The 25,536-nt window shown below is 44.4% G+C and overlaps 1 protein-coding gene across 2 annotated transcripts in view; it reads left to right on the top strand.

Annotated features, from left to right (window-relative positions):
- The first annotated feature begins 20,926 nt into the window (after nt 1-20,926).
- Nucleotides 20,927-25,536, top strand: part of CXADR (CXADR Ig-like cell adhesion molecule) — a 110,442-nt gene continuing 105,832 nt past the window's right edge. The window contains exon 1 of one of the 2 annotated variants that reach the window (XM_060234399.1): nt 20,927-21,191. In XM_060234399.1, coding sequence (XP_060090382.1) covers nt 21,137-21,191 — 55 coding nt within the window. In that variant the 5' untranslated portion in view covers nt 20,927-21,136. The remainder of the gene's footprint in view (nt 21,192-25,536) is intronic. The other variant, XM_060234400.1, reaches the window with a different exon arrangement.

The following is a 25,536-nucleotide window of genomic DNA, read 5'->3' as shown; positions in this document are numbered from 1 at the left end:
CAAAGGCTTAGAGATATTCTTGAGGCCTCTTGTTCTATAGCCTTATGTCTTAATCAAGAGCATACCTATAGCATTCAGTGTTTTTTTGTATGCCATGTGGTCCAGAATTGATCAAGTAAAGTCGGAGCCTATGTGCCATTGAGGTTTTATGATTTTACATAAGATAGAGGCTTATGATGGGCCCTTAAATGGTTTTAGCTTTCAACAATAAATACATGCATGTTGATTTATGATTTCTTTACACTTTGTTTTTAATGTTCAGCCCTTTAATTGCATATTAACCTTTTAGGTTTCTTACTCCAGTTTTTGGGTTAAGTTTCTTTCCCTTCTTTGTTTTTCTTTGGTATGCCAGAGGTGGCCAACGGTAGCTCTCCAGATGTTTTTTTGCCTACAACTCCCATCAGCCCCAGCCAGCATGGAGTTGATGGGAGTTGTAGGCAAAAAACATCTGGAGAGCTACTGTTGGCCACCCCTGTGGTATGCTGTTTAATACTCTTGCTGACATTCTTACTTTTTCAGAGAATGTTATTTCACTTCCATATTATCTTAAATCTAAACTCATGACGTATTACCTTTGTCATGGTTTTGTGCCTTGTTGGCTGATTACAGACCGGTACTTTGGGTCGACTCAGAGACGCCTCTGAGATCAACCCAAAAAAACCTTCCGGACGGCAACCTGCCAGCTGTCCAGATCCCGTACTCACCCAGTCCTGGAAGACTATCCACCTGGCTCAAAAAGGGACCACTGCAAAAGTGGTCCCTTTTCACTAGGGCGGCTCTGAGGCGGCTCCCAGCTGTCTGGAAGGCCGGAGACCACCTGAAGAACGTTCGGGGAGCCACGAGCTGGACGCGTGAGAATTTTAGACGCTCCCCAGCCACTCAAGGCCTGCGCCTTTCCTTGAGCACCGCCCAGAAGCTCTGGGACACTTGTTTTCTGTATTTGGGGCGGCTGCCAGTCGCTCCAAAGTAGCCATCTGTTATCAGCTTATGTGTTTTTAATTTAGATCTTTTGTCTTTTTCTATCCCTCCCACTCCCAATTTTTCTCATAATAGTTTTATTTATTAAATTCTGGTTAGTGTCTTAGTACAATCACAGCTGCAAGACACCAAAATATTTCTCCCCCAAAGGAAGACAATTTGGCCTCTAAAGATTACCCCTTTTAGGGTTGCCAGATCCAACTCAAGAAATATCTGGGGACTTTGGGGGTGGAGCCAGGAGCAAGGGTGTGACAAGCACCATTGAACTCTGTATGGAGTTCTGGCAATCACATTTAAAGGGACCGTGCTCCTTTTAAATACCTTCCCTCCATTTGGAAATAATGAAGAATAGGGGCACCTTCTTTGGGAGCTCATAGAATTGGACCCCCTGGTCCAATCTCTTTGACATTTGGTGGGGTGTTTTGAGGAGAGGCACTGAACGCAATGCTGAAAGTTTGGTGTCTCTACCTCAAAAAACAGCCCCCCCCCAGAGCCCCAGATACCTACAGGTCAATTCTTTATTATACCCTATGGGAATCAGTGCCATTCAGACATTTCCCTCCCCCCCATCCCCGCTTTCTGATAACCCTGAAGCGAGGGGAGACCTCCAAATTGGGGGATCCTCTGCCCCCTGCTGGGGATTGGCAACTAAGCCCATGCAACCTAGAATACAATATGCACAACATACATCTGCACTTTCTAAAACTGCTTATGGAGCAATAAATGCAGATCATTCATGCAAATCAAACATTGAAGAGAGGTGATATTGATTTCAGCTTTGTATTTTTGCCCTAATAGCTGTAGATTTGCCTATAAGTGTGAGAGATTTGCCTATAAGAGAGTGAGTATAAATGGGCAGTCTTCGCAGTGGAGGACGGTAAGCAGTGGGGTGCCGCAGGGCTCGGTACTGGGTCCCATGCTCTTTAACTTGTTCATAAATGATTTAGAGTTGGGAGTGAGCAGTGAAGTGGCCAAGTTTGCGGATGACACTAAATTGTTCAGGATGGTGAGAACCAGAGAGGATTGTGAGGAACTCCAAAGGGATCTGTTGAGGCTGGGTGAGTGGGCGTCAACGTGGCAGATGCGGTTCAATGTGGCCAAGTGCAAAGTAATGCACATTGGGGCCAAGAATCCCAGCTACAAATACAAGTTGATGGGGTGTGAACTGGCAGAGACTCACCAAGAGAGAGATCTTGTGGTCATGGTAGATAACTCACTGAAAATGTCAACAGTGTGCGTTTGCAATAAAAAAGGCCAACGCCATGCTGGGAATTATTAGGAAGGGAATTGAAAACAAATCAGCCAGTATCCTAATGCCCCTGTATAAATTGATGGTACGGTCTCATTTGGAGTACTGTGTGGAGTTCTGGTCGCCGCACCTCAAAAAGGATATTATAGCATTGGAGAAAGTCCAGAAAAGGGCAACTAGAATGATTAAAGAGCTGGAACACTTTCCCTATGAAGAAAGGTTGAAACGCTTGGGACTCTTTAGCTTGGAGAAACGTCGACTGTGGGGTGACATGATAGAGGTTTACAAGATAATGCATGGGATGGAGAAAGTAGAGAAAGAAATACTTTTCTCACTTTCTCACAATACAAGAACTCGTGGGCATTCGATGAAATTGCTGAGCAGACAGGTTAAAACGGATGAAAGGAAGTACCTCTTCACCCAAAGGGTGATTAACATGTGGAATTCACTGCCACAGGAGGTGGTGGCGGCCACAAGCATAGCCACCTTCAAGAGGGGTTTAGATAAAAATATGGAGCAGAGGTTCATCAGTGGCTATCAACTACAGTGTGTATATGTATATATAATTTTATATATATATATAAATTTTTTTGGCCACTGTGTGACACAGAGTGTTGGACTGGATGGGCCATTGGCCTGATCTAACATGGCTTCTCTTATGTTCTTATAACACTCCTTGTGAATGCTTGAATGTACACTGTCTTTATATGAATACATGGCATGTTCCTTCTCCCAGAATTGCAACATCTTTAATGAACTATTAAATACTGCACTGCACTCATAATAAATTACTACTGGTTAACATTAAAGTAGTTCTGTGGGCAGACAAAGGCAGAGTTAGTCAATTGTTTAAGCCACAACATTAATATGCTATGAGAGTAATAGGAAAACTAGTTAAGATTGGATAGTTGCTGAATAATGGTAGAATTTCCAGGAGAATAGAAACCAAAGCAAAAGTTATTTGTTTGCAGCAACTTTTAAATTTTATTTATTTACCTTTGATTTATATCCTGCCCATTCCAAAAGTGAACTTAGGGTGGCTAACAGTCATAGTAAAACCAACAATCTCAGTTACAAGTTTAAAACGATAAAACATAAACAATTAACTATTTTAAAACAATATATTAGGTGCGATACAAAATCTTGAAGCATAGGCGGATCATATTTTATTAGATCTTCTGTTTATCTGTTGGTGGTGCTTCTGATGGTATTGCTCAGCAGCACAGAAGCAATAGCCTTCTCCCACTAGTTACTATAGGCCTGTCGAAAAAGTTTGGTTTTACAAGCCCTGTGGAATTGGGAGAGATCCCGCAGGGCTCTTATGGCCTCAGGGAGAGCATTCCTCAGCATTGGTGTTGCCACTGAGAAGGCCCTGGCCCGTGTAGAGCCTAGTCTGGCCTCCATTGGTCCAGGCATGGACAACAGATTTTGAGTTCCCAAATGCAGTGCTCTCTGGGAAACATAGGGGAAAGGCAGTCCCATAGATAGACAGGTCCTCGGCCATATAGGGCTTTAAAGGTCAATACCAGCACTTTGAAACGGACTTGGTACACAATAGGCAGTCAGTGCAGCTCTTTCAACACTGGTTGAATGTACTCCCATTGAGGGAGCCCCATTAACAACCGTGCCTCAGCATTCTGCACTAGCTGCAGTTTCTGAGTCAGAGTCAAGGGCAGCCCCATGTAGAGGGCATTACAGTAGTCTATTCTCAGAGTGACTATAGCGTGGATCTCCATTGCTAAGTCATGGTGCTCTAGAAAAGGGGCCAACTGACATACCTGCCACAGATGGAAAAAGGTAGATTTGGCAGTGGTTGCTATTTGGCCCTCTATTGACAAGGAGGACTCCAGGAGCACTCTCAGGCTCTTGACCTTTGGGACTGGAATTAGTGGCACCCTGTCAAAAGCCGGCAAGGGGATCTCCTTTCCCGAGCCTCTGCAACTCAGATAGAGAACCTCTTTCTTCATTGGATTCAACTTCAATCGACTCAGCATGAGCCAAAATGTCACAGCTTGTAGTGCCAGGTCCAAGTTGTCTGGGGCACAGCCAGATTGACCACCTCAATAAATAGAGCTGGGTGTCATCCGCATATCAATGGCACCCCAGCCCATGCCTCCTGACAATCTGGGCAAGGGGGCATATGTAGATGTTAAATAACATCGGGGACAGAACCTCCCCTTGTGAGTGGGTGCCTCTGGGATGATTCTTCCTCTATCACCACCCTTTGTCCCTGACCTTGAAAGAAAGAGGCCAGCAATTGCAAGGCGGACCCCTGAATTTCCACATAGGTGAGGCGGCTAGACAGTGCTGGTGGTCAACCATATCAAATGTGGCTGACAAATCTAATAATAGTAGCACCGTGGAGCTGCCTCAATCCAGATGTTGCAGGAGACCATCTATGAGGGCATCCAAAACCGACACAGATCCAAACCGCAGGTGGCAGGGCACACAGTAAGGAGGGTCCTGTTGACTTTGTCCAGCCTGAATGGAGTGAAGGAATAAAAAAATGGACCAGAAGACATGCTCGGTGCCTCGAGTTTGCTCACTGTATCAAGTGTGGCAGGCAGGTCATGTCGGAGTGACGAGACCTTATCTGCGAAAAAACTTCCAAAAGCCTCACAGCCTATTTCCAATTTCGTAACATTTTGTTTACCTTGTGAAAAGGTTGTTAATGACTGAATTATGCTAAATAATTGTGCCGAGCACAAGGTCGCAGACGCAATCTGGGTCGCAAAGAAAGCCTTCTTTGTGGCCCAGACTGCCATCTGTCGGGACCTAGCAACAGTGATCCATGCAACAGTCACCTCAAGATTGGATTACTGTAATGCCCTCTACATGGGGCTGCCTCTGTGCCAAACCTGGAAGCTGGAGCTGGTGCAGAACGCGGCGGCTAGGCTGTTATTAGGGCTTCCAAAATGGGAGCACATACAGCCGGGGCTGCGCGGACTGCACTGGCTGCCAGTTGTATACCGGGTTCGTTACAAAGTGCTGGTTATCACCTTTAAAGCCCTATATGGTCGAGGACCTGCCGACCTGAAGGACCGTCTCTCCCCATATGAACCCCAGAGAGCACTGAGGTCAGCAGGGAAGAACCAGCTGACTATCCCCGGGCCAAAGGAGGCAAAATTAAAGAATACCCATACACGGGCCTTCTCCATTGCAGCTCCACACCTATGGAACCAGCTCCCGGAAGAAGTGCGGGCCCTGCGGAGCCTTGAGCAGTTCTGCAGGGCCTGCAAGACCATCCTTTCTAGGATGGCCTTTACCTGACTGAATGACTGATGATTCGCCTTAAGTGATTCCACCATAATATTTACACCTAATTGAGTAGCACCAGGAATGTTAATTTTAAGTGGAATGTTTTAAGTGAATGTGATTTTAAAACCTGTTGTATAATTTATTGTATGGACTGAGATGTTGTTAGCCGCCCTGAGCCTGCTTCAGCGGGGAGGGCGGGATATAAATAAAATGTTGTTGTTGTTATTATTATTATTATCATAGTTCCGCATACATGACCTATAGGATGTTCTTGTCGCTTTGTCATGAGTACATTGCCACTGCCTCTCTAGTTGTCTTAGTCGCTATTTCATTGATCGCAGCTCCAGAGAAGGTTTTAAGATGGCGACGAGACAGGAGCTCGGGTGCTAGGGCTCCTGAAAAACCTAGCAGCTATCACAGCACCACACTACTAAGAAAACGCCAAAGGCGATAAGAAGTGGCTGGAGAAGGGCGGGGTATGACTTTTAAAAACAAAAACTTCATAGTCCTAAGCACTTTGAAACAAACCGAAAGTGCTACTTACCAGCCTGCATGGAGGTTGGGTGCGGCTGCGGGCTGGAGTGTGCGATGAGACTGAGTCATGGAGTCGAGCGTGGGGTGCTGAGGATGTTGGCAACGACCAGTCGGCTGAAGGAGGTGGCTGGGGGCTGCCGGGCTGTGATGAAGACACAGTGCGGTGTGGCTGGCAATTGCTACGGTGGAGTTCTTCCCCTCTGGCTGTTCAGGTGGAGTGGTGAGTTTTCCTCTCTCCTGGGGCGTTCCATCTCTGCGGGCACCTTCCCTGCGCGCCACCGGCGTTTACTGGGGTGTGTCATGGGTACTGGGGACCCTGCAGAAGAAGCTGAGCCTGCAGAAGAAACTGTGCCCCTGCCACCTGCACCAGTGCCCCTGCCTCCTGCTGGAGAAGATCCAAGCCCCCCTGCCTCACCCTCTCAGGTGGCTCGTGTGTGTGACCTCCTTCGTCAGGACATCAGGGATCGGAGGAGGGCGGCATGCTCACGAGCAAGCCGCTCCCTGAGCCCTGAGTTTTGAAAGGATTCTGGCCCTTCTAGGAGTGAGGATGCTTGAGTCTCAGCAGGATCCTGGCTGCCTCTCTGAGCCAGCAATTAGCCCAAATGGGCAACAGACAGCAGAGGGCTATATAGCTGTGGGCTTTGGGAGGACGCATATAAACTGGCTGCGGACCGGAAGAGGCAAGAAGGCCCTCCAGTGCAGCCGGGGGATCATGTGTGGCTCTCAACTTGCTACCTGCGCCGGCCTGGCCGGTCTCACAAGCTAGATGCACGGTTCATTGGACCCTACCCCGTCATGGAACAAATAAACCCCATCGCTTTCATGCTCCAGTTGCCACCCCACCTCCGCATTCACCCTGTGTTTCATCGCTCCCTCCTTGTTCCGGCTGCACCCCCTGACCCAGCTCAGCCTCCTTCCCCACCGCCGCCACCACCAGTGCTGGTGGATGACGAAGAATATGAGGTGCGCCAGATCCTGGACTCCCGGTACCATCGTGGAGGCCTCCAGTACCTTGTGGACTGGGAGGGATACAGCCCGGAAGACCGGTCTTGGGAGCCCGTGGACAATCTTCATGCCCTGGACTTGGTGCAACGGTTCCACAACGACCACCCCGACCTCCCAGGCCCCTCGACGGAGGGGGGCCCTGGGGGGGGATAGTGTTATGGGTACTGGGGACCCTGCAGGAGAAGCTGAGCCTGCAGAAGAAACTGTGCCCCTGCCACCTGCACCAGTGCCCCTGCCTCCTGCTGGAGAAGATCCAAGCCCCCCTGCCTCGCCCTCTTGGGTGGCTCATGTGCGTGACCGCCTTCGTCAGGACCTCAGGGATCGGAGGAGGGCGGCACGCTCACGAGCAAGATGCTCCCTGAGCCCTGAGTTTTGAAAGGATTCTGGCCCTTCTAGGAGTGAGGATGCTTGAGTCTCAGCAGGATCCTGGCTGCCTCTCTGAGCCAGCAATTAGCCCAAATGGGTAACAGACAGCAGAGGGCTATATAGCTGTGGGCTTTGGGAGAAGGCTTTGTGGAAGCAACTAGTCACTTACCTGACGTTCTAGCATCCACTCCGGCTTTTGACTTTGGCTTCTGGACCCCCTGACTTTGGCTCTGACTTCTGGACCTCTGACCTGCGATACCTGGACTGCGATTCGGTTTTGGCGCCTTGGACCCTCTTTGCTCACCGGCTACAGACCTTGGACTGCCCCTGGACTTTGCCTGACCCAGCCCCAGCCCGTGACAGGGTGCAGACGTTCAGTCGAGTCGACAGCCGGAAGCCCCACAACTGCGAGGCCCTGTTTGGGGCCCGAGTGGCATGTGGAGGCCTGGTGTGCTGGACTGCAGGGCGGTTGGGCTGCAACCCCGGGACGGCTGTGGAACCTGTGGCAATTCTCCAGCTGGGAATTGGAAGGGTTCAATCCGGACAGCTGGGGAGGACATGGGGGAGGTCTCACCCCCCCCCCGGGTCGTCTGAGCTGTCCGGGGTCCGCTGAGTCCTTAGACAACACTACCGCACTTTAAAAACTGCATCTAAGACCGCACTTCAAGAACACTTTACAAACAGCTGCACTTTAAAAGCAATCTGCACTATAATAAAAAGGAAAACACCTTGCACTTTAATACCACAGCGCTCTTATCTAATGACTTTTAACCTTCCCTTCTCACCAAGATGAACATAGAATTATATTGCTGGCTTCTAAATTGATTGGGAAAAATTGTTTTAGTTAATTAATTGGATTATTGTTAATTGTTTGGCTTTGATGAACTTTATATATATTTTTAGCAAATTAATTGATGGAGGATATTAACTGGGAGGATTTTATCTATTAAGGACCTATTGATTAAATTAAGAATTTTTAGCTAATCAATTAGAGGGGAGATTATAGGGTTGGGATTTTTAAATTAATGAACTATTAGATTAAATTATTAGTGAGCTAGTCAAATTTGATTAGTTAGGGAAGGGCGGGGTTGGAAGTTTAACATCTAATATAGGGCGGTGAGGGAGGTTATATCCACGTTGGCGAAGGCCATACCGGACACCGGTGAGGATGCCCGATCTGGGGATTCCAGTACTCCTGGGAGAGGAAGGTATGATGGTGGGAGCAGACAGAATTATAAGGGAAGGAGGCCGAGACAAAATAGTGCTTGGCCCCCTTCCAGTCTGCGTCCGATCCTGACGATGACAGGTAGTGGGGTCAAGCAGAATGGCTTGAATCTGTCATTGGTGTTATGTAATGCCAGGTCCATAAATAATAAGACCTCGACCCTTAAGGAGTTCCTGCTTAAGCAGGATGTGGACCTGGCTTGCATGACTGAGACTCGGGTGTGAGATGGGGAGACTGTGGTTCTCTCCCAGATGACCCCCCCAAGGATACTCGGTCTTTCACCAATCACGGACTAGCAGGCGGGGGGGGGGGGGAGGGATCGCGCTATTCATACGAGAGGATTACTCCTTCCAGGCTCTCCCGGTCCCAACGATCAATGGTATAGAATGTGCCAGTCTGGCATGGGATGTGGGGGAGGGGTTGGCGATCTGGCTGGTGTACCATCTGCCTAACGCACCGGTCAGTGCCTTACTATCCCTGATGGAAGCTGTAACAGACTGGGCTTGTGATACTGGGTGATTTCAACGTCCATGCCGATGACGCGACCTCCAGTCAGGCGATGGACCTAGTGTCCTCCATGGCGACACTGGGACTCTCCCAGTTTATTACAACACCCACTCACCAGGCGGGACACATATTAGATTTGGTCTTTGTGGCTGGGGTTTTGGTGGACGGTATTATCACTGAAGCGGTACCATGGTTGGACCACTTTGCCCTCAAGGCTTGTGTGGATGCTCCATCCCAACCCTGTATGGGTGGAGAGCCTATTTTGGCTCACCTATGGAGTCTGATGGACCCTGAGCTGTTCCAAATGGCTCTGCAGGATCCCTGGCGATTCCCTTGATGACCTGGTTGAGTCTTGGCATGGCCGACTATCCAGGGCCATCAATGAGATTGCACCTCAACACCCTCTGCGCCCTCGTGTTAAACTGGCTCTGTGGTATACCCGGAGCTGCGACAGCTGAAACAAGGGCTCAGACGGTTAGAAAGGCGTGCTCGAGACGAAGCAACAAGAACATCTTATAGAGAGTTTATGAGGTCCTATGACATGACAGTCAAAGCCTCTAAGAAGGGTTATTTTGTGGCTAAGATTGCGTCTGCAAATTCGTGCCTGGCACAATTGTTTAGGATAATTGGGAACCTTACAACACTGTCTCAAGGCAGACCAAATGCTAGGGAATTAGAGATTGGCTGCAAGGCTTTTGCGAAATTTTTTGCAGATAAAATCACATCGCTCCACGATGACCTTCCTGCCACATTGGATACAGTACAAGAGCTCGAGGCTCCGTGCCTGTCTTCTCGTTCAGTTCTGGATCACTTTGACACACTTAGCTTCGCCGACGCAGGGATTTGGGGGCTGGCCTTACAATGGCTTTCCTCCTTCCTTGATGGATGAGGACAAAGGGTGGCAATTGAGGGAGAGCTGTCCCAGAGGCACTCACTAGATAGTGGGGTGCTGCAAGGGGCTGTGCTCTCTCCAATGTTATTTAACATCTATATGCGCCCCCTTGCCCAGATTGCCTGGAGATATGGGCTTGGGTGTCATCAATATGCAGATGACACCCAGCTCTATCTACTAATGGACGGTCGGCCTGACTGCGTCCCAAAAAATCTGGACCTAGCATTGCAAGCCGTGGCAGGTTGGCTCAGGCTGAGTAGGTTGAAGCTGAATCCAACAAAGACAGAGGTCCTTTGCCTTGGTCATGGCAGTCTGGGAAGGGAAATCCCCCTTCCAGTTTTTGATGGTGTGCCATTGAAAGTGGCACACAAGATCAAGAGCTTGGGGGTTCTACTGGAGCCTTCCTTGTCTTAAACAATTTTTATTAATAACATATGGTAACAATATCTGTTTATATCATTACTATCCCTAACCCATATGATATTTTTTGATCCCCCCCTCCCTCCATTACTAGACTCCCACCGAAATTATATACTTAAGTTCACTTATAAAGGTACCCTTAACCAATCAAAGTTCAATTTCTCCCTTTTCTCATACTCATTATTAAAAAATTGTCCAATGTCTTTTTACATTCCACTCTTTCTCTATATATCCTCTAAATTTCTTCCACTCCCTTTTAAACACTTCCAAATCATAGTCTCTTAAAGTTCTTGTTAGTTTGTCCATCTCACGCCACGATAAAACTTTCACGATCCAATTCCATTTCTCTGGTATTTTTTCTTGCTTCCACAACTGAGCATACAGTGTCCTAGCAGCTGAGAGCAAGTACCAAATTAGAGTTCTATCTTCTTTTGGAAATTTTTCCATTTGTAATCCCAACAGAAAAGTCTCTGCAACTTTCTTAAAGTCATATCCCAAAATTTTAGATATTTCTTGTTGTATCATCTGCCAAAACTTTTTCGATAAAACGATAAAATTTTCACAATCCAATCCCATTTCTCTGGTATTTTTTCTTGCTTCCAAAACTGCGCATACAATGTCCTAGCAGCTGAGAGCAAGTACCAAATTAAAGTTCTATCTTCTTTTGGAAATTTTTCCATTTGTAATCCCAACAGAAAGGTCTCTGCTACTTTCTTGAAATCATATCCCAGAATTTTAGATATTTCTTGTTGTATCATCTGCCAGAACATTTTCGCTTTTTCACAAGTCCACCACATATAATAAAAAGAACCCTCATGTTTCTTACATTTCCAACATCTATCCGACATCTTTTTACTCATCTTTGCGAGTTTTTTTGGAGTCATATACCACCTATACATCATCTTGAAACAGTTCTCTTTAATACTCTGACATGTTGATATTTTCATCGAGTTCTTCCAAAGATACTCCCATGTATTCATTTGTATTTCCTTGTTTACATTAATTGCCCATTTAATCATTTGAGATTTTACTACTTCTTCTTCTGTAGACCATTTCAACAATAATTTATATATTTTCGATATTAATTTTTCATTATCTCCAAGCAGAACCTTTTCCAATTCCGTTTGCTCACGTCTAATTCCAACGGATTTAATATCATTTTCCATCAAGCTTTTTATTTGTTGCATTTGAAACCAGTCATACTTGTTATTTAACTCTTCTGCTGATTTTAATTCAGCTTTATCACCTTGAATCTTTAACAGTTGGTTATATGACATCCCTCTCTCTTCATCAGATTCAGCTGTTATTTTTATTACTTCTGCTGGCACTATCCAAAGCGGCTTTCTTTCATCACCATATTTCTTATATTTAATCCATGTATTTAGTAAGTTATTTCTAATATAGTGGTGAGAAAAAAGACCGTCCATCTTATTTTTCCCGTAATACATATAAGCATGCCAGCCGAATTTATTCCCATGAGCTTCTAACAATAAAAGTTTTTTATTTAACAGCATTATCCAATCTTTTATCCATGTCAAACAAACTGCATCATGGTACAGTCTTAAGTCTGGAAGTTCAAAACCTCCCCTCTCCTTTGCATCTGTTAAAATTTTCATCTTAATCCTTGGTTTCTTCCCAGCCCATACAAAATCAGAAATCTTCCTTTGCCATTTATTGAATTGTTTGCTATCTTTCACAATCGGAATAGTTTGGAACAAATACATTATTCTTGGCAAAATATTCATCTTGATTGCAGCAATCCTACCCAGCAAAGACAAATTAAGTCTGTTCCATTTCATCATATCTTTGTCCATCTTGCACCATAACTTTTCATAATTATTTTTGTACAAATCGATATTCTTCATAGTTATTTCTAGACCTAGATATTTAACTTTCGGAGTAACTTCACATCCTGTCAAAATCTGCAATTATTTCTGTCTGTTTGATTGCATATTTTTACATAGAAATTTCGACTTCTCTTTATTTATATATAATTCTGCCATTTCTCCGTATTCTTTTATCTTAGCTATCAACAAAGGTATCACTTGAATCGGATTCTCAGTTATGAACACAATGTCATCTGCAAATGCTTTATACTTATAAGAAAATCCTCTAATTTTCAATCCTTCTATTTCTTTGCCATCTTGTACTTGCCCTAACAAAATTTCAAGAGTCATTATAAACAGCAATGGTGAAAGCGGACATCCTTGTCTTGTACCTTTGCTCATTTCTTTTGTAAGATCTGCTTTTATATACAGTTTTGCATATTGATCCGTGTATATTGCTTTTGTCATTCTTATAAAATGTTCTCCCAGATTTATTTTTTCCACTACTGCAAGCATAAAGTCCCAGTTCAAATTATCAAAGGCTTTTTCTGCATCCACAAAAAATAATGCCGCCTCTTTTTCTGGGTGTTTCTCATAATATTCTACAATATTTACAACAGATCTTACATTGTCTCTTATTTGCCTTTTAGGGAGAAATCCCGCTTGATCTTCCTTTATAAAGTTAATCAAATATTGCTTAAGTCGTTCTGCCAATATTCTTGTGTAAATCTTATAGTCATTGTTTAGTAATGAAATTGGTCTATAGTTCTTTACGTTTGTGACATCTCTATCTTCCTTGGGGATCAGCGAAATTACAGCTTCTTTCCAAGTATTTGGAATTTCCCCTTTTATTCTTATCGTATTCAACAATTTTTGCAGTTTTTGGTATTATCTCATCTTTAAGAGTTTTATAAAATTTAGTTGTATATCCATCTGGCCCGGGAGCCTTACCTACTTTCATTACATTTATTGCTGCTTCAATTTCATTTTTTTCTATTGGGTCATTCAAAATCTTTTTCATATACTCAGTCAAGTGTGCTATCTTAATATTTCGTAGATACTCTTCCATTTTTTCTTTTTTGATTTTCACACCTTTAAATAAATATGAATAATATTTAAAAAATTCTCTTTTGATTCCTTCTTGATCCACTATCTCTTTTCCATTTGCCACAATTTTGTTAATAATTTTATTTTCTTTCTTTTTCTTCAGTTGCCAGGCTAAATACTTCCCAGGTTTGTTCGCACCTTCAAACGATTTTTGTTGCAAACTTTTTAAGTTCCATTCCAGTTCTTTATTCAACAAATGCCTTACTTGGGATTGTAGTATTGAAATTTCCTTTATTAATTTCTTTTTTCCTGGTCTTTTTCTTAGTTCCCCTTCTTTTTTCTTAATTTCATTTTGTAAACCTAACAACTGCTTTTCTTTGGCCCTCTTATCTTTATTATTCAATGTGATTAATAGTCCTCTCATAACAGCTTTATAAGTATCCCAAACTGTCTGGAATTCTATATCATCAGTGTCATTTATTTGAAAGAACTCTGCAGTTTCCTTTTCTAGAAAGATCACAATATCTTTATCTTGTAGCAAGTCCTCATTTATTCTCCATTTTCTTGTTTTCTTTTGCAATTTTGTAATCCAACATATTGGGTTATGATCTGCACAAACCTTTAGTAGAATCTCCACTTTTTTAGTTATGAGGCCCAAGCTTTTGGAGCCCCATAACATATCTATTCTGGAAAAATAATTATGTCTTGCTGAAAAGAAGGTATAGTCTTTTACTTCAGGATTAAATTTTCTCCAAATATCTTCCAAACTTTCTTGTTTAACCAGCTCAAAAAATGATTTTGGCAGTCTTCCTTCTTTATCATTCCTCTTTTGGCCCGATCTATCTATATTATTTTGTATTGTTCCATTAAAATCACCCATCATCAGGATCTGGTCATATGACATTTCGTCCAACTGTCGATTAATGTAATAAAAAAAAATCTTTTGCTCTATTGGGCGCATATAATCCTAGTAACAACGGGTTTTTTGCATCCATCATCACTTCCACTGCTATATATCTTCCATCTTTATCTTTAAATATCAATTTTGGTTCTAATTGTTCTTTGATATAAAAGACCACACCCCTTTTCTTTTGATCCACCAATGAAAAAAATCCCAATCCCAATTGTTTATTCCACAAAAATTTATAATCCTTTTGTTGTATATGAGCTTCCTGTAAACAAATTATATTACATTTTTGCTTTTTAATCCAATGAAATGTTGCTTTTCGTTTTTGTGGTGAATTTAGTCCATTTATATTCCAAGATAATAACTTGTACTCCATTATGATGCAGAGTCTTTATTCTCTCCAAAAAATCTGTACATCTCTTTCTCATTCCTTATTGTAACTCTTCTTCCACGTTGTTCAAAGCCCACACCCTCGGGTAGTATCCATCTGTATCTTGTGCCCTCTGCACGCAACTTAAGAACATAAGAACATAAGAGAAGCCATGTTAGATCAGGCCAATGGCCCATCCAGTCCAACATTCTGTGTCACACAGCGGCCAAATATATATATGTATATATACACACACACACACACACACTGTGGCTAATAGCCACTGATGGACCTCTGCTCCATATTTTTATCTAACCCCTTCTTGAAGGTGGCTATGCTTGTGGACGCCACCACCTCCTGTGGCAGTGAATTCCACATGTTAATCACCCTTTGGGTGAAGAAGTACTTCCTTTTATCCGTTTTAACCTGTCTGCTCAGCAATTTCATCGAATGCCCACGAGTTCTTGTATTGTGAGAAAGGGAGAAAAGTACTTCTTTCTCTACTTTCTCCATCCCATGCATTATCTTGTAAACTTCTATCATGTCACCCCTCAGTCGACGTTTCTCCAAGCTAAAGAGCCCTAAGCGTTTCAACCTTTCTTCATAGGGAAGGTGTTCCAGCCCTTTAATCATTTTAGTTGCCCTTTTCTGAACTTTCTCCAATGCTATAATATCCTTTTTGAGGTGCGGCGACCAGAACTGCACACAGTACTCCAAATGAGACCGCACCATCGATTTATACAGAGGCATTATGATACTGGCTGATTTGTTTTCAATTCCCTTCCTAATAATTCCCAGCATGGCGTTGGCCTTTTTTATTGCAAACGCACACTGTCTTGACATTTTCAGTGAATTATCTACCATGACCCCAAGATCTCTCTCTTGGTCTGTCTCTGCCAGTTCACACCCCATCAACTTGTATTTGTAGCTGGGATTCTTGGCCCCAATGTGCATTACTTTGCACTTGGCCACATTGAACCGCATCTGCCACGTTGACGCCCACTCACCCAGCCTCAACAGATCCCTTTGGAGTTCCTCACAATCCTCTCTGGTTCTCACCACCCTGAACAATTTAGTGTCATCCGCAAATTTGGCCACTTCACTGCTCACTCCCAACTCTAAATCATTTATGAACAAGTTAAAGAGGATGGGACCCAGTACCGAGCCCTGCGGCACCCCACTGCTTACCGTCCTCCACTGTGAAGACTGCCCATTTATACTCACTCTCTGCTTCCTATTACTCAGCCAGTTTTTGATCCACAAGAGGACCTGTCCTTTTACTCCATGACTCTCAAGCTTTCTAAGGAGCCTTTGATGAGGAACTTTATCAAAAGCTTTCTGGAAGTCAAAGTAAACAACATCTATAGGGTCTCCTTTGTCCACATGTTTGTTCACCCCCTCAAAGAAATGTAACAGGTTAGTGAGGCAAGATCTTCCCTTGCAGAACCCATGCTGAGTCTTCCTCAATACTTCTCTGTTAATCTCAAAACTTCCTTAAAACTTCTCTGTTAATCTCTTATATTTCTTCCTGTCATTTATCACTTGTCTTGGCAGCTCTACTCTACTCCCTTCTATTATCAGGGCTTTTTGAAAACCTTTATTTAGAATTTTCCCAGCCATATCCTTGGACCTTAGTCTTATAACTATGTCTCTTGGTAGGCCTTTGTCCTTTGCATATGATGAATTAACTCTATAGACACTGTCTAGCATATTTCTAAATTTTTCAGGATCTTCTAAATAGTCAGCAATTATTTTCACCATATAGTCCATTAAATCAGTTCCCTCCTCTTCAGGTATTCCTCTCAGACGCACTTGAGTTTCCATTAATCTACAGTCATGGGTTGTTACCTTCTCTTGAAGTTTTAATAAGGTGGAAGCATGTATATCAACTTTCTCTTCAACCTCCTTGACCCTGATTTTAACCATACCTAGTTCATCTTTAAAATCTTCAACTTCTTTTTTAAGATCTCCAATATTTTTCTTAAGCTCTTTTTTACTAGCGGTTATCATCTTCTCCATGCCCTTCATAATCCTGGCTTCCATGGTATCAAACTGGCTTTGCATTTTGTCCAAAGAATGAGATCTTGCACGAGTTAATCTTCCTTCTGACATAAAAAAATCCCCCGAAGACTCAGGGGGCTCCAAATCTAAATCCAGCACCAAGTCCAATAGCTTAGAACTTGCTGTTTAAAATAAGACTAATTTCGTCTTTCTCCTACCTTCCTGGGCTGAGATATTGATTTTTAACAGTTTTTGGCAATTTCCCCTCTTTCAAAATGGCAATCGTACTTTCTCTATGGTTAAAAATTCCTAGCAAGAACCTTCTTCTTAGTCTTCTCTCCTTCAGCTTTTACTTCCTGGTTTACGTTTTCCAACTATCGCGATCTTTGTAATCCTTGTTACATTGGCTGTCAGTACACCTTCAGCTTTTGCTTCCTGGATCACTGAGCTCAGCTCTCATTCTCCAAATATCACAGACTTTGAATGCTTGTTATGTTGATTGCAAGTACAGAGCCAAAACACAGAAGCCTACTTCACTGACCACAGGTATTCAAAACAATTTTCTTCTTTCCCAAATTCTATCAAAGCCTTTAATTTAACAAAGTCCAAATTTCACAGACTCTCCTGCTCCGCTCACTTTCATTCCTGTTCAGGCTTTTCCACCTTCTACTGTTATTTAGATTAGTTTAGAAATGTCCTGGAGTGATAGATAATGATCAAAGTACCGTAGCGGCTATGTTCTTTAAACTTTGGTCTTCCTGGTCATTCAAATGTTTATCAGTCCCAAAAGAGAGTGAGATCCAAACATGCTTAAGCCAATTGAATGGCTCTTAATCCTTTGTAGATGCTGGACAACGCTCCTTTTCCTTGCCGGCTCTACAAAGCCTCAGAAAGATGCCCTCCGGCATCAATCTTTAGCTGAGATCAACGTCTCAAAGTATTTATGGCGTCATCCTGGGCAAATCTCTAACTGAGAAATGCAGGCAGAGACCCTGAAAAGGCTCTTTACTACCCTGAACAAAGGATTCAGTTTCCCCCTTATTCAGAGGACGTCAGCTCTGTTGGAAACTCACACCGGAAGTCCCTGGAGCCTTCCTTGTCAATGGAGGCCCAGATAGCAGCCACTGCTAAATCCGCTTTTTTCCATCTTAGGCGGGCGAGGAAGTTGGCCCCCTTCCTAGAGCGTCACAACTTGGCAACAGTGATACATGCAATGGTCACCTCGAGATTGGATTACTGTAATGACCTCTACATGGGGCTGCCCTTGTGCCAAACCTGGAAGTTGCAGCTGGTGCAGAATGCGGTGGCCAGGCTATTACTAGGGCTCCCTAAGTGGGAGCACATACAGCCAGGGCTGTGCGAGCTGCGCTGGCTGCCAGTTGTATACCAGATTCTTTACAAAGTGCTGATCATTACCTTTAAAGCCCTATATGGCTGAGGACCTGCCTACCTTAGGGACCGTCTCTCCCCATATGTGCCCCAGAGAGTACTGAGATCAGGTGCACAAAATCGGTTGACAATCCCCGGGCCGAAGGAGGCCAAACTGAAGAGTACACGAGAAAGGGCCTTTTCGATCCCAGCTCCACACTGGTGGAACCAACTACCGGATGAAGTGCAGGCCCTGCGGAGTCTTGATCAATTCCATAGGGCCTGCAAGACTACCCTTTTCCAAATGGCCTTCGTTTAATGTGGATTTTAGTCTACTATATATAGCCATCATAAACTACTGAGGAGAACATCTAGAACATAGCACTGTAAATGTTAGTTTTAATTGTAATTTTGATGGTTTTAATTATAATGGTTTTAATTAGCAAATTATATGTATTGTACTGAGATAATGTTTTATATTGCAATTTGTACTTGTTATATGTTGTGAACTGCCCTGAGCCTGCTTCGGTGGGAAGGGCGGGATATAAATAATATATATATACATATAAATATATTATTAGTATACCATGATGCCAATCGTGAGCCAGCTATCCTGTCGATAGCTGCGGAGAGCCAGTTATTCCAGGTCTCCGCAAGATCATTCAATGAGTTGCCAGGGATTCTGCAAAGCCATCTGAAACCGCATGGAGTCCATCTGACTTCGAGGGTGAGCTAAAAACCTGCTCGCCATCTAAACAGGGCGGAAATGGGATATTCACACTGGCCCTCAGGGCATAGTGGTCCGACCATGATGCTACATCCGCAAAAAATCCGGTCCGTACAACTCCCGTCTCAAATATCAGATCTAGCGTGTGCCCAGCCTGGTGTGTGTGGGTTGTTATATATCAATATATATTGTTGTATATTATTATATAACAGTACTTTCTTCATATTTGGCTTGGTGAAGCCCCCAAAGTATGTTGTAACACTGAATAAGCATTTATCTTTAAAATTTAACTGTGACATTCCCACACAGATTGTATGACTTCTCAAAACATAGCATGGTTATATAACAGTAATAGGTATCCAGTTATACGGGGTCCCCATTCACTGGACCCCCACCCAACCAGGACCCAGGTGGGCAAAAGAGGCAGCATGGCCTTGCTCTGAAGCAGGGAGGCAGCCTCAGAGCAAGGCAGAGTAGCCCCACCGCCCCTTCTGCCTGCCTGACACCCAATCAGCTTACCAGTGGGAGTCTTTAAATGGGAAAAGAAGGCAGCTCCGCCTTCTGCTGCCCTGCCACCTAGTGGGGAGGTGGCAGAAACAACCCTAGTCTCCCCACCCCATTTAAAGACTCCCATGTATGCAGCGATGGGTTGAGGGTGGGGGGCCAGCCTGGGGTAGTAAAAACCCCAGCGCTGCCCTTCCTCAGTGGTCCATGGAAAAAATGTCTTTCATGCCACTGGTCCCTGGTGCCAAAAAGGTTGGGGGCCACTGCTGTTATAGACCGAATAAAAATATGACTTCCACACATTAACACAAACACGTCAACTCTTTGTCTGCAAATTCAAATTGAGCCTTCTCACATTTTTAAAACACTGATGCTTTCCAACAATGCAGATTTAGTATTTCTATTTGTCAGCAAAATTACCAATTCACTTTCCCTGCTGAGAGGTATGCACTATGAGCATATATGCAAAAGGACTCTGCAAGTAAGTCACTGTCTACCAGTTTTGTTAGTGCTGGGTGTAGTGACTAGACTTATTTATTAATAAAATTTACATGCCATCTCTCTATACCTGCTCAAGGTGACTCCCAAAATAAAAATAATGCAATCATAAAAAATTAATGCTTATTAAAAATGAGCAGAGCATATATAAAACAGCATTAAACAATATTGTTAGTTTTATGCATGTATAGCAGTGGCCTGCAAATACATTGCCTGTGTGACTTGTGTGGGGTGTTGTGGAAAGGCACTAGATATGAGCAATGTTTACCCGTGGAACTTGTATTTCAAAGACAAATTCAGCTAGGAAACACAGGTTATTGAAATCGTAGATCATGTTTGAAGCATCTTTTCTCTTCTCCAAGTAAAGCCAGCCGGTGGGAAACATGTAGGCCTGAATGGGGTTCTAGACCTTCAGGTAGGGTTGTCTCAGTCACACTTCAAAGGCTGCCCCTCTTTTGACACTGAACGTTGTGAATGAAATAGTTTGGAGCGAAGTTAAGTGAACGTTACAGCAGCCACAGTTATAGCCTTCTAAGCCTAGTGTAACTATTTTTAGGTTTACTCTGTAAGTAACACGGCTCTACATGAAGGAATACCTCTGCAAGGGCATGTTTTCCCCCGGTCTCAGCGATCTTTTTTCCTTCAGGGGAGCTGGGATTGTGCATATGCAAATTTTCCACTTGGCATAGAAAGGCGTGGCCCTCGAGGGGTGTAATTGCGAGCGGGGTTAGGCGGGTCTCCGAGATTGCCTATGGCTGCGTTGTCTTCGCTTGCCTACTCTCCGGGAAGAAAGCAGACAAATCGAGGAACTTGTTTAAGGACTGCACACGAGTACGTGTGTTTAAGCAAGCCTCGTGTGTCTTTGTGCGACAACTTGGGAGCGCTGACGTGGGCATACACCTAGTTGTTTAATAGTGTGTGCCGCCCGCACCCAAACACTTCCTGGTATTTTGCCTGAATTAAGCCACATTCAATGTCCAATTAATACAAAAACTGAAAAGAACAGAAGAGGGTGGTACTTTTTAAAAGAAAAATCTACGGAAGCTGAATATAAAGCTAGTTGGAATAATCGCTTCGACCCGGAGTAAGCGCTTCGTATTTGTATGCCTACACCATTTGTTCATAATGTTTTTATGAAGCGGGAGAAAATGCTCCGGGGGTGGCAGGGTGCGTTTGCCGAGCTAGTGTTTCCTACGATTCGGTAGGCTGGGAGTTTCTCTGCCGGTGTTGGGCAGGCAAGCAGAGTTTGTCTTTGGGGTAGAGTTGGACGGTTCTTTCTTTTTCTTTCTGTGTGTAACTTACAGCTGAGAGGGCGGCAGGCTGTGGCCGGGCGGAAGTGACGGTCGTTTCACCTGCTGGGCTGTGCGGGGAAGGAGGCGGAGAGTGTCCGTTGGGAATTAGTCACTCAGGAGCTGCTGGTGTCTAGGTGGCCGCCGACGGTTGCTCTGCTCGCCATGGAGTCGTCGCCACTGCTGCGCTTGCTCTGGACTCTCCTGCTGTTCCGTGCAGGTAAGTGGAGTTTTGTTGTTGTTGGCGGGGGCCTCTAACTCCAAGTCCCGTTCTCTCCCCCGGCCCTTTCTAAGCTCAGTCCCCGTTTACTCGTGGGTAGTATTTGCTTCTCCTGCCGTTCTCCCCTTTGGTTTCTGAGCACCTTCTCTTGAACACCACGGAAGGCTTTTGAACAAAGGGGTGGTGGTGGGAGAGGGTCTCTGTGTGAATGTGGCTTCCTTGGAACCACTGTACGATTAGAAAGCTCAAAAGCTTCTGTATTCTGAAAAGTAATGCAAATGGGGCTCCCCCCCCCTCCTCCATCGGGTGGGTGATAGTGATGGAGGCGAAAATGTTCCTCGTGGCTCTGGCTGGTAGTGAGTTTGATTTAAAATCTGAGGTGCGACTTCTATTTGGTTCCTCCCCGACCCCTTAATAATTGAATCCCAGGATGCGACCGCTCCTCCCCAGCCCCGCCAAGGGAGAGAAGTCGCAAAAGAGGAATCGCGACCCTTTGTGAATGCTCTGCTCTCCCTGGTGGGGGGAGGGGAGGAGCGGTGGCATCCTGGTCCCTCTCCAGTGATTCACCCGGGTTGAGGTCGGGTGCTTTGTTTTGTGCGATTGGAGTAGCTGAGCCGCCTTTTCCCGCTGGCCCATATCACAGTCCTTATCTCTCTGGACTCGTCAGTCAGGCTGGCTTTGTTGCGTGCTCTTTGTGAAGGATGGCTTTGTTAACCTAAAAGGGAAGAAGTGTTAGCCCCCCTGCCCAATCTGTTCCTTTCTTTTAAAATCCATGTAAAGCGGTGGATAGGCTAAAGCACAGTAAAGAAGTGTCCGGGTTAGAATGGTGTCCTGTTTCTCTTCAATACCAAATGTACTCAAAAGAAGGCTTAACAATGTTTTGATTGTATGGAGAATAGTAAAGGTGATAGTGCCTGCACGTCTCAAAAAGAACTGGGGGAAAAGAGAAAACGTCTTTGCAATCTCTGTTATATCCTATCTTCTCTAAGAGCCAGTGTGGAAGGATGGTTAGACTGTGGGACTAGAATCTGGGGATTCATGTTCAGATTCCCACTGTGCCACAGATGTTTGTTGTGCAACCTTGAGCCAGCCATTCTCTCTCAGCCTTACTAGATGGATAAAATGGAGCAGGCTAGACCTATAGTGTAAGTCACTTTGATCCCCATTGGGGAGAAATGTAGTAGTTAAATATCTAATTAAATAAATATTTAAAAGATAATCAAGTCTGATCTTGTGACACCTTTAAATTCTAGTAGAGTTACAGTGTGATCTTAAACATGTTTATTCCGTTGTCCTTAGTGGGGTTTAAAAAGGTAATCCCCTGCGCAAGCACCAGTCGTTTCAGACTCTGGGGTGACGTTGCGGCAGACTTTTTACGGGGTGCTTTGCCATTGTATTCCCCAGTCATCTACACCTTCCCCCCAGCAAGGTGGGTACTCATTTTACCGACCTTGGAAGGATGGAAGACTGAGTCAACCTCGAGCCGGCTACCTGAACCCAGCTTCCGCCAGGATCAAACTCAGGTCGTGAACAGAGCTTAAGACTGCAGTATTGCAGCTTTACCACTCTGCGCCACAGGGCTCTTCAGTGGGGTTTATTCCTGGGTAAATGTCTTATTGTACCAAAAGCTTTTATAGAGTCCACTTCATCATGTGTCTACAGTGTGTCTTTTTTGACAGAATGTTCATATATTGAGAGTGAAAAAGAAAAATAGTAAGCAATGGGATCAAAAGCCAGTGAAGTTCAAGAGGCTTAGTCTGTGCTCTGACCTGGATAGCCCAGGTAAACTCAGTTTTGGAAGCTAAGCAGAGCCAATCCTGGCAGCTTGGATAGGAGGCCTCTCAAGGAATACCAGGGCAAGGACACAGAGGCAGAAATAGCAAGCTACCTCTCTAAGGGTTGCCAGAAGCCCTGCTAGGGGTCACCAGAAGTCAACCATGACTTCCTGGCATGTATGCACGCACACATGAAAATAGTCACACAAAAAGAGAGGCTCAGTTTGTGATATTTCCATGTGAAGGACAAGCATCGTTTTTTTTCATCTTGGAGCTTTGCAGAAAATTTCACAGGACGTGCCTCTTGCATTTCCTTGTGAGCATGTAATATAATACACTGAGGTTGCATCTCAGGATCCTCTCAAGCCATAGTAAATCTATTACTTTTTAAGCTGTCTGTCTTTGAAGCTTCTCTGTTGAAGAACATATGAAGCTGCCTTATACTGAATCAGACCTTTGGTCCATCAAAGTCAGTATTGTCTTCTCAGACTGGCAGCGGCTCTCCAGGGTCTCAAGCTGAGGTTTTCCACACCTATTTGCCTGGACCCTTTTTTTGGAGATGCCAGGGATTGAACCTGGGACCTTCTGCTTCCCAAGCAGATGCTCTACCACTGAGCCACCGTCCCTCCCTGTTTGATGATTGCCTCTTTTAGGTCAGCAGTGGAATTACCTGCAAGATTAAAACATTCTCCCACTGATTTTTAAGGCTTGTGGTTTTTAATGTGGGAATTATGTCTATTCTTTTGCTTAGAGACTGACTTGTTTGTTGATTGTAGGCAGCGGAAGGGCATTGTTGGCATCCTCTCTATAATAAAAGCCATGTGAGGTGGCTAAATCCAGGTCTTCCAGTGTCTGAGGGGTGCATCCCATGCATCCCATAAGTCATTGGCCCATCACGGCTCAGTCAGCATCTCTGGCCTCCCATTGGCCGACTCCCCTGTCCCCACCTAGTGCAGGCCTGGGAATGTTGAACAAACTGCCAAAACCGCTTCTCTGTGTCCTCTCTGTCAAACGGCCTCAGAAAGGGCTGCTACTCTACCGTGGCCTCACAAAAGGCATTGTGCCCACCATCAATAGATCTCTGTTGCCATAGCAACGACATACACCAACAATGCCCCAGCACATGTAGCCTCTGAAGGCTGCCAAAATAGCCAGGGAGCCACTGTCATAATTCGACTAGGCAGCAAGGTATGACCCTGCCAGGAGCGTTCCCTCAGAGGCCATGGCTGCTGCCTCTTTCCTGTCACTCCTCTCTTCACTTTCCCCTCAGCCTTGCTCCAGGACAGACGAGGACTGGACCACTGGGGAAGCTGCTAGCCAGAGACCATTACTAGGCAACCAATGGGATCAAAGGCTACTTCTGTCAGTAAAGGGAAAGACCTCAACTGAATAGAATGCCATAGAGCCCACCATCCAAAATAGTTATTTTGTCCAGGCGGAGAGAGATCTGTTGTCAGGAGTTCAGTTGTGATCCCAGGAGATCTTCAGGCTCCACCTGGATGTTATTAAAAAAACAACCAAGAGGTTATAGTGACCAAATAACTATGCTATAATTATAACAATAATAGTGAAATAACAATATACAAGTATCAAAATTCTTGTCAGAGGAGTCCCGATGTACAGGAAGTCAACTTGTACAGTCCTGCTTCAATTATTCTTCTAGCATAGGGTGCTTCATAATAAACATGTTGGTAAAAGACATAAAACTTCAGTGTCAATTACATGTAAGTCTTACTTCAGTTCCAGAAATTGCAGGAAAATTTCACCAATCCAAAAGGGACTGAAAAGTCTCCAAGTAGATAAAAAAATGGCTCAAGGCCAGCGTAATGCCAGTTAAAATCTACTTGAAGACTTTTCAGTCCCTTTTGGATTGGTGAAATTTTCCCGCAGTTTCTGGAACACAAGTAAGACTTAAATGTAATTGACACTGAACTTTTATGTCTTTTACCAACAAGTTTATTATGGAGCACCCTATGCTAGAAGAATAATCAAAGCAGGACCAGTCAAGTTGACTTTCTGTTCATCAGGACTCCTACAAGAATTTTGATACCTGCTGTATATTGTTATTACACTTTTATTGTTATAATAGTAGCATAGTTATTTGGTCACTATAACATCTTGGTTGTTTTTTTATATTGTCCAGTGGTGACCTCTCTTCAATTTTTTCACCTGGATGCTGGCTACCCTTGGCCTGGATGCATGCTACTGCTGCTGGGAAGGAGATTGGGCTGCCAACTCCAGGTTGGAAAATTCCTGGAGATTTGAGGAGTGGAGCCTGGAGATGGTGGAGTTTGAGGAGAGGTGGGACCTTAGGTAAAGTGCCACAGACTCCCCCCTCCAAACCATCCATTTCCTCCTGGGGAGACATTGTTGCCAATTTCCAGGTGACGGCTGGAGATCACTCAGAATTACATCTGCTCTCCAGAAAATGGCCACTTTGCATGGTGGACTCTGTCATCATTTCCCTCCAGCTTTGGTCCACACTGTGAAGAAGGACTGTACTTTTCCTAGATAGAGGCTGTAGTGGGGGGGATAGAAAGCTTGTCAGATCAGTTTCCCTACAGAAAACT

The sequence above is a fragment of the Heteronotia binoei genome, chromosome 3, assembly GCF_032191835.1.
Source record: "Heteronotia binoei isolate CCM8104 ecotype False Entrance Well chromosome 3, APGP_CSIRO_Hbin_v1, whole genome shotgun sequence".
Lineage (NCBI taxonomy): Eukaryota > Metazoa > Chordata > Lepidosauria > Squamata > Gekkonidae > Heteronotia > Heteronotia binoei.
The sequence above is the reverse complement of the archived record's forward strand: the minus strand, read 5'-3'. Positions and strand labels throughout refer to the sequence as shown.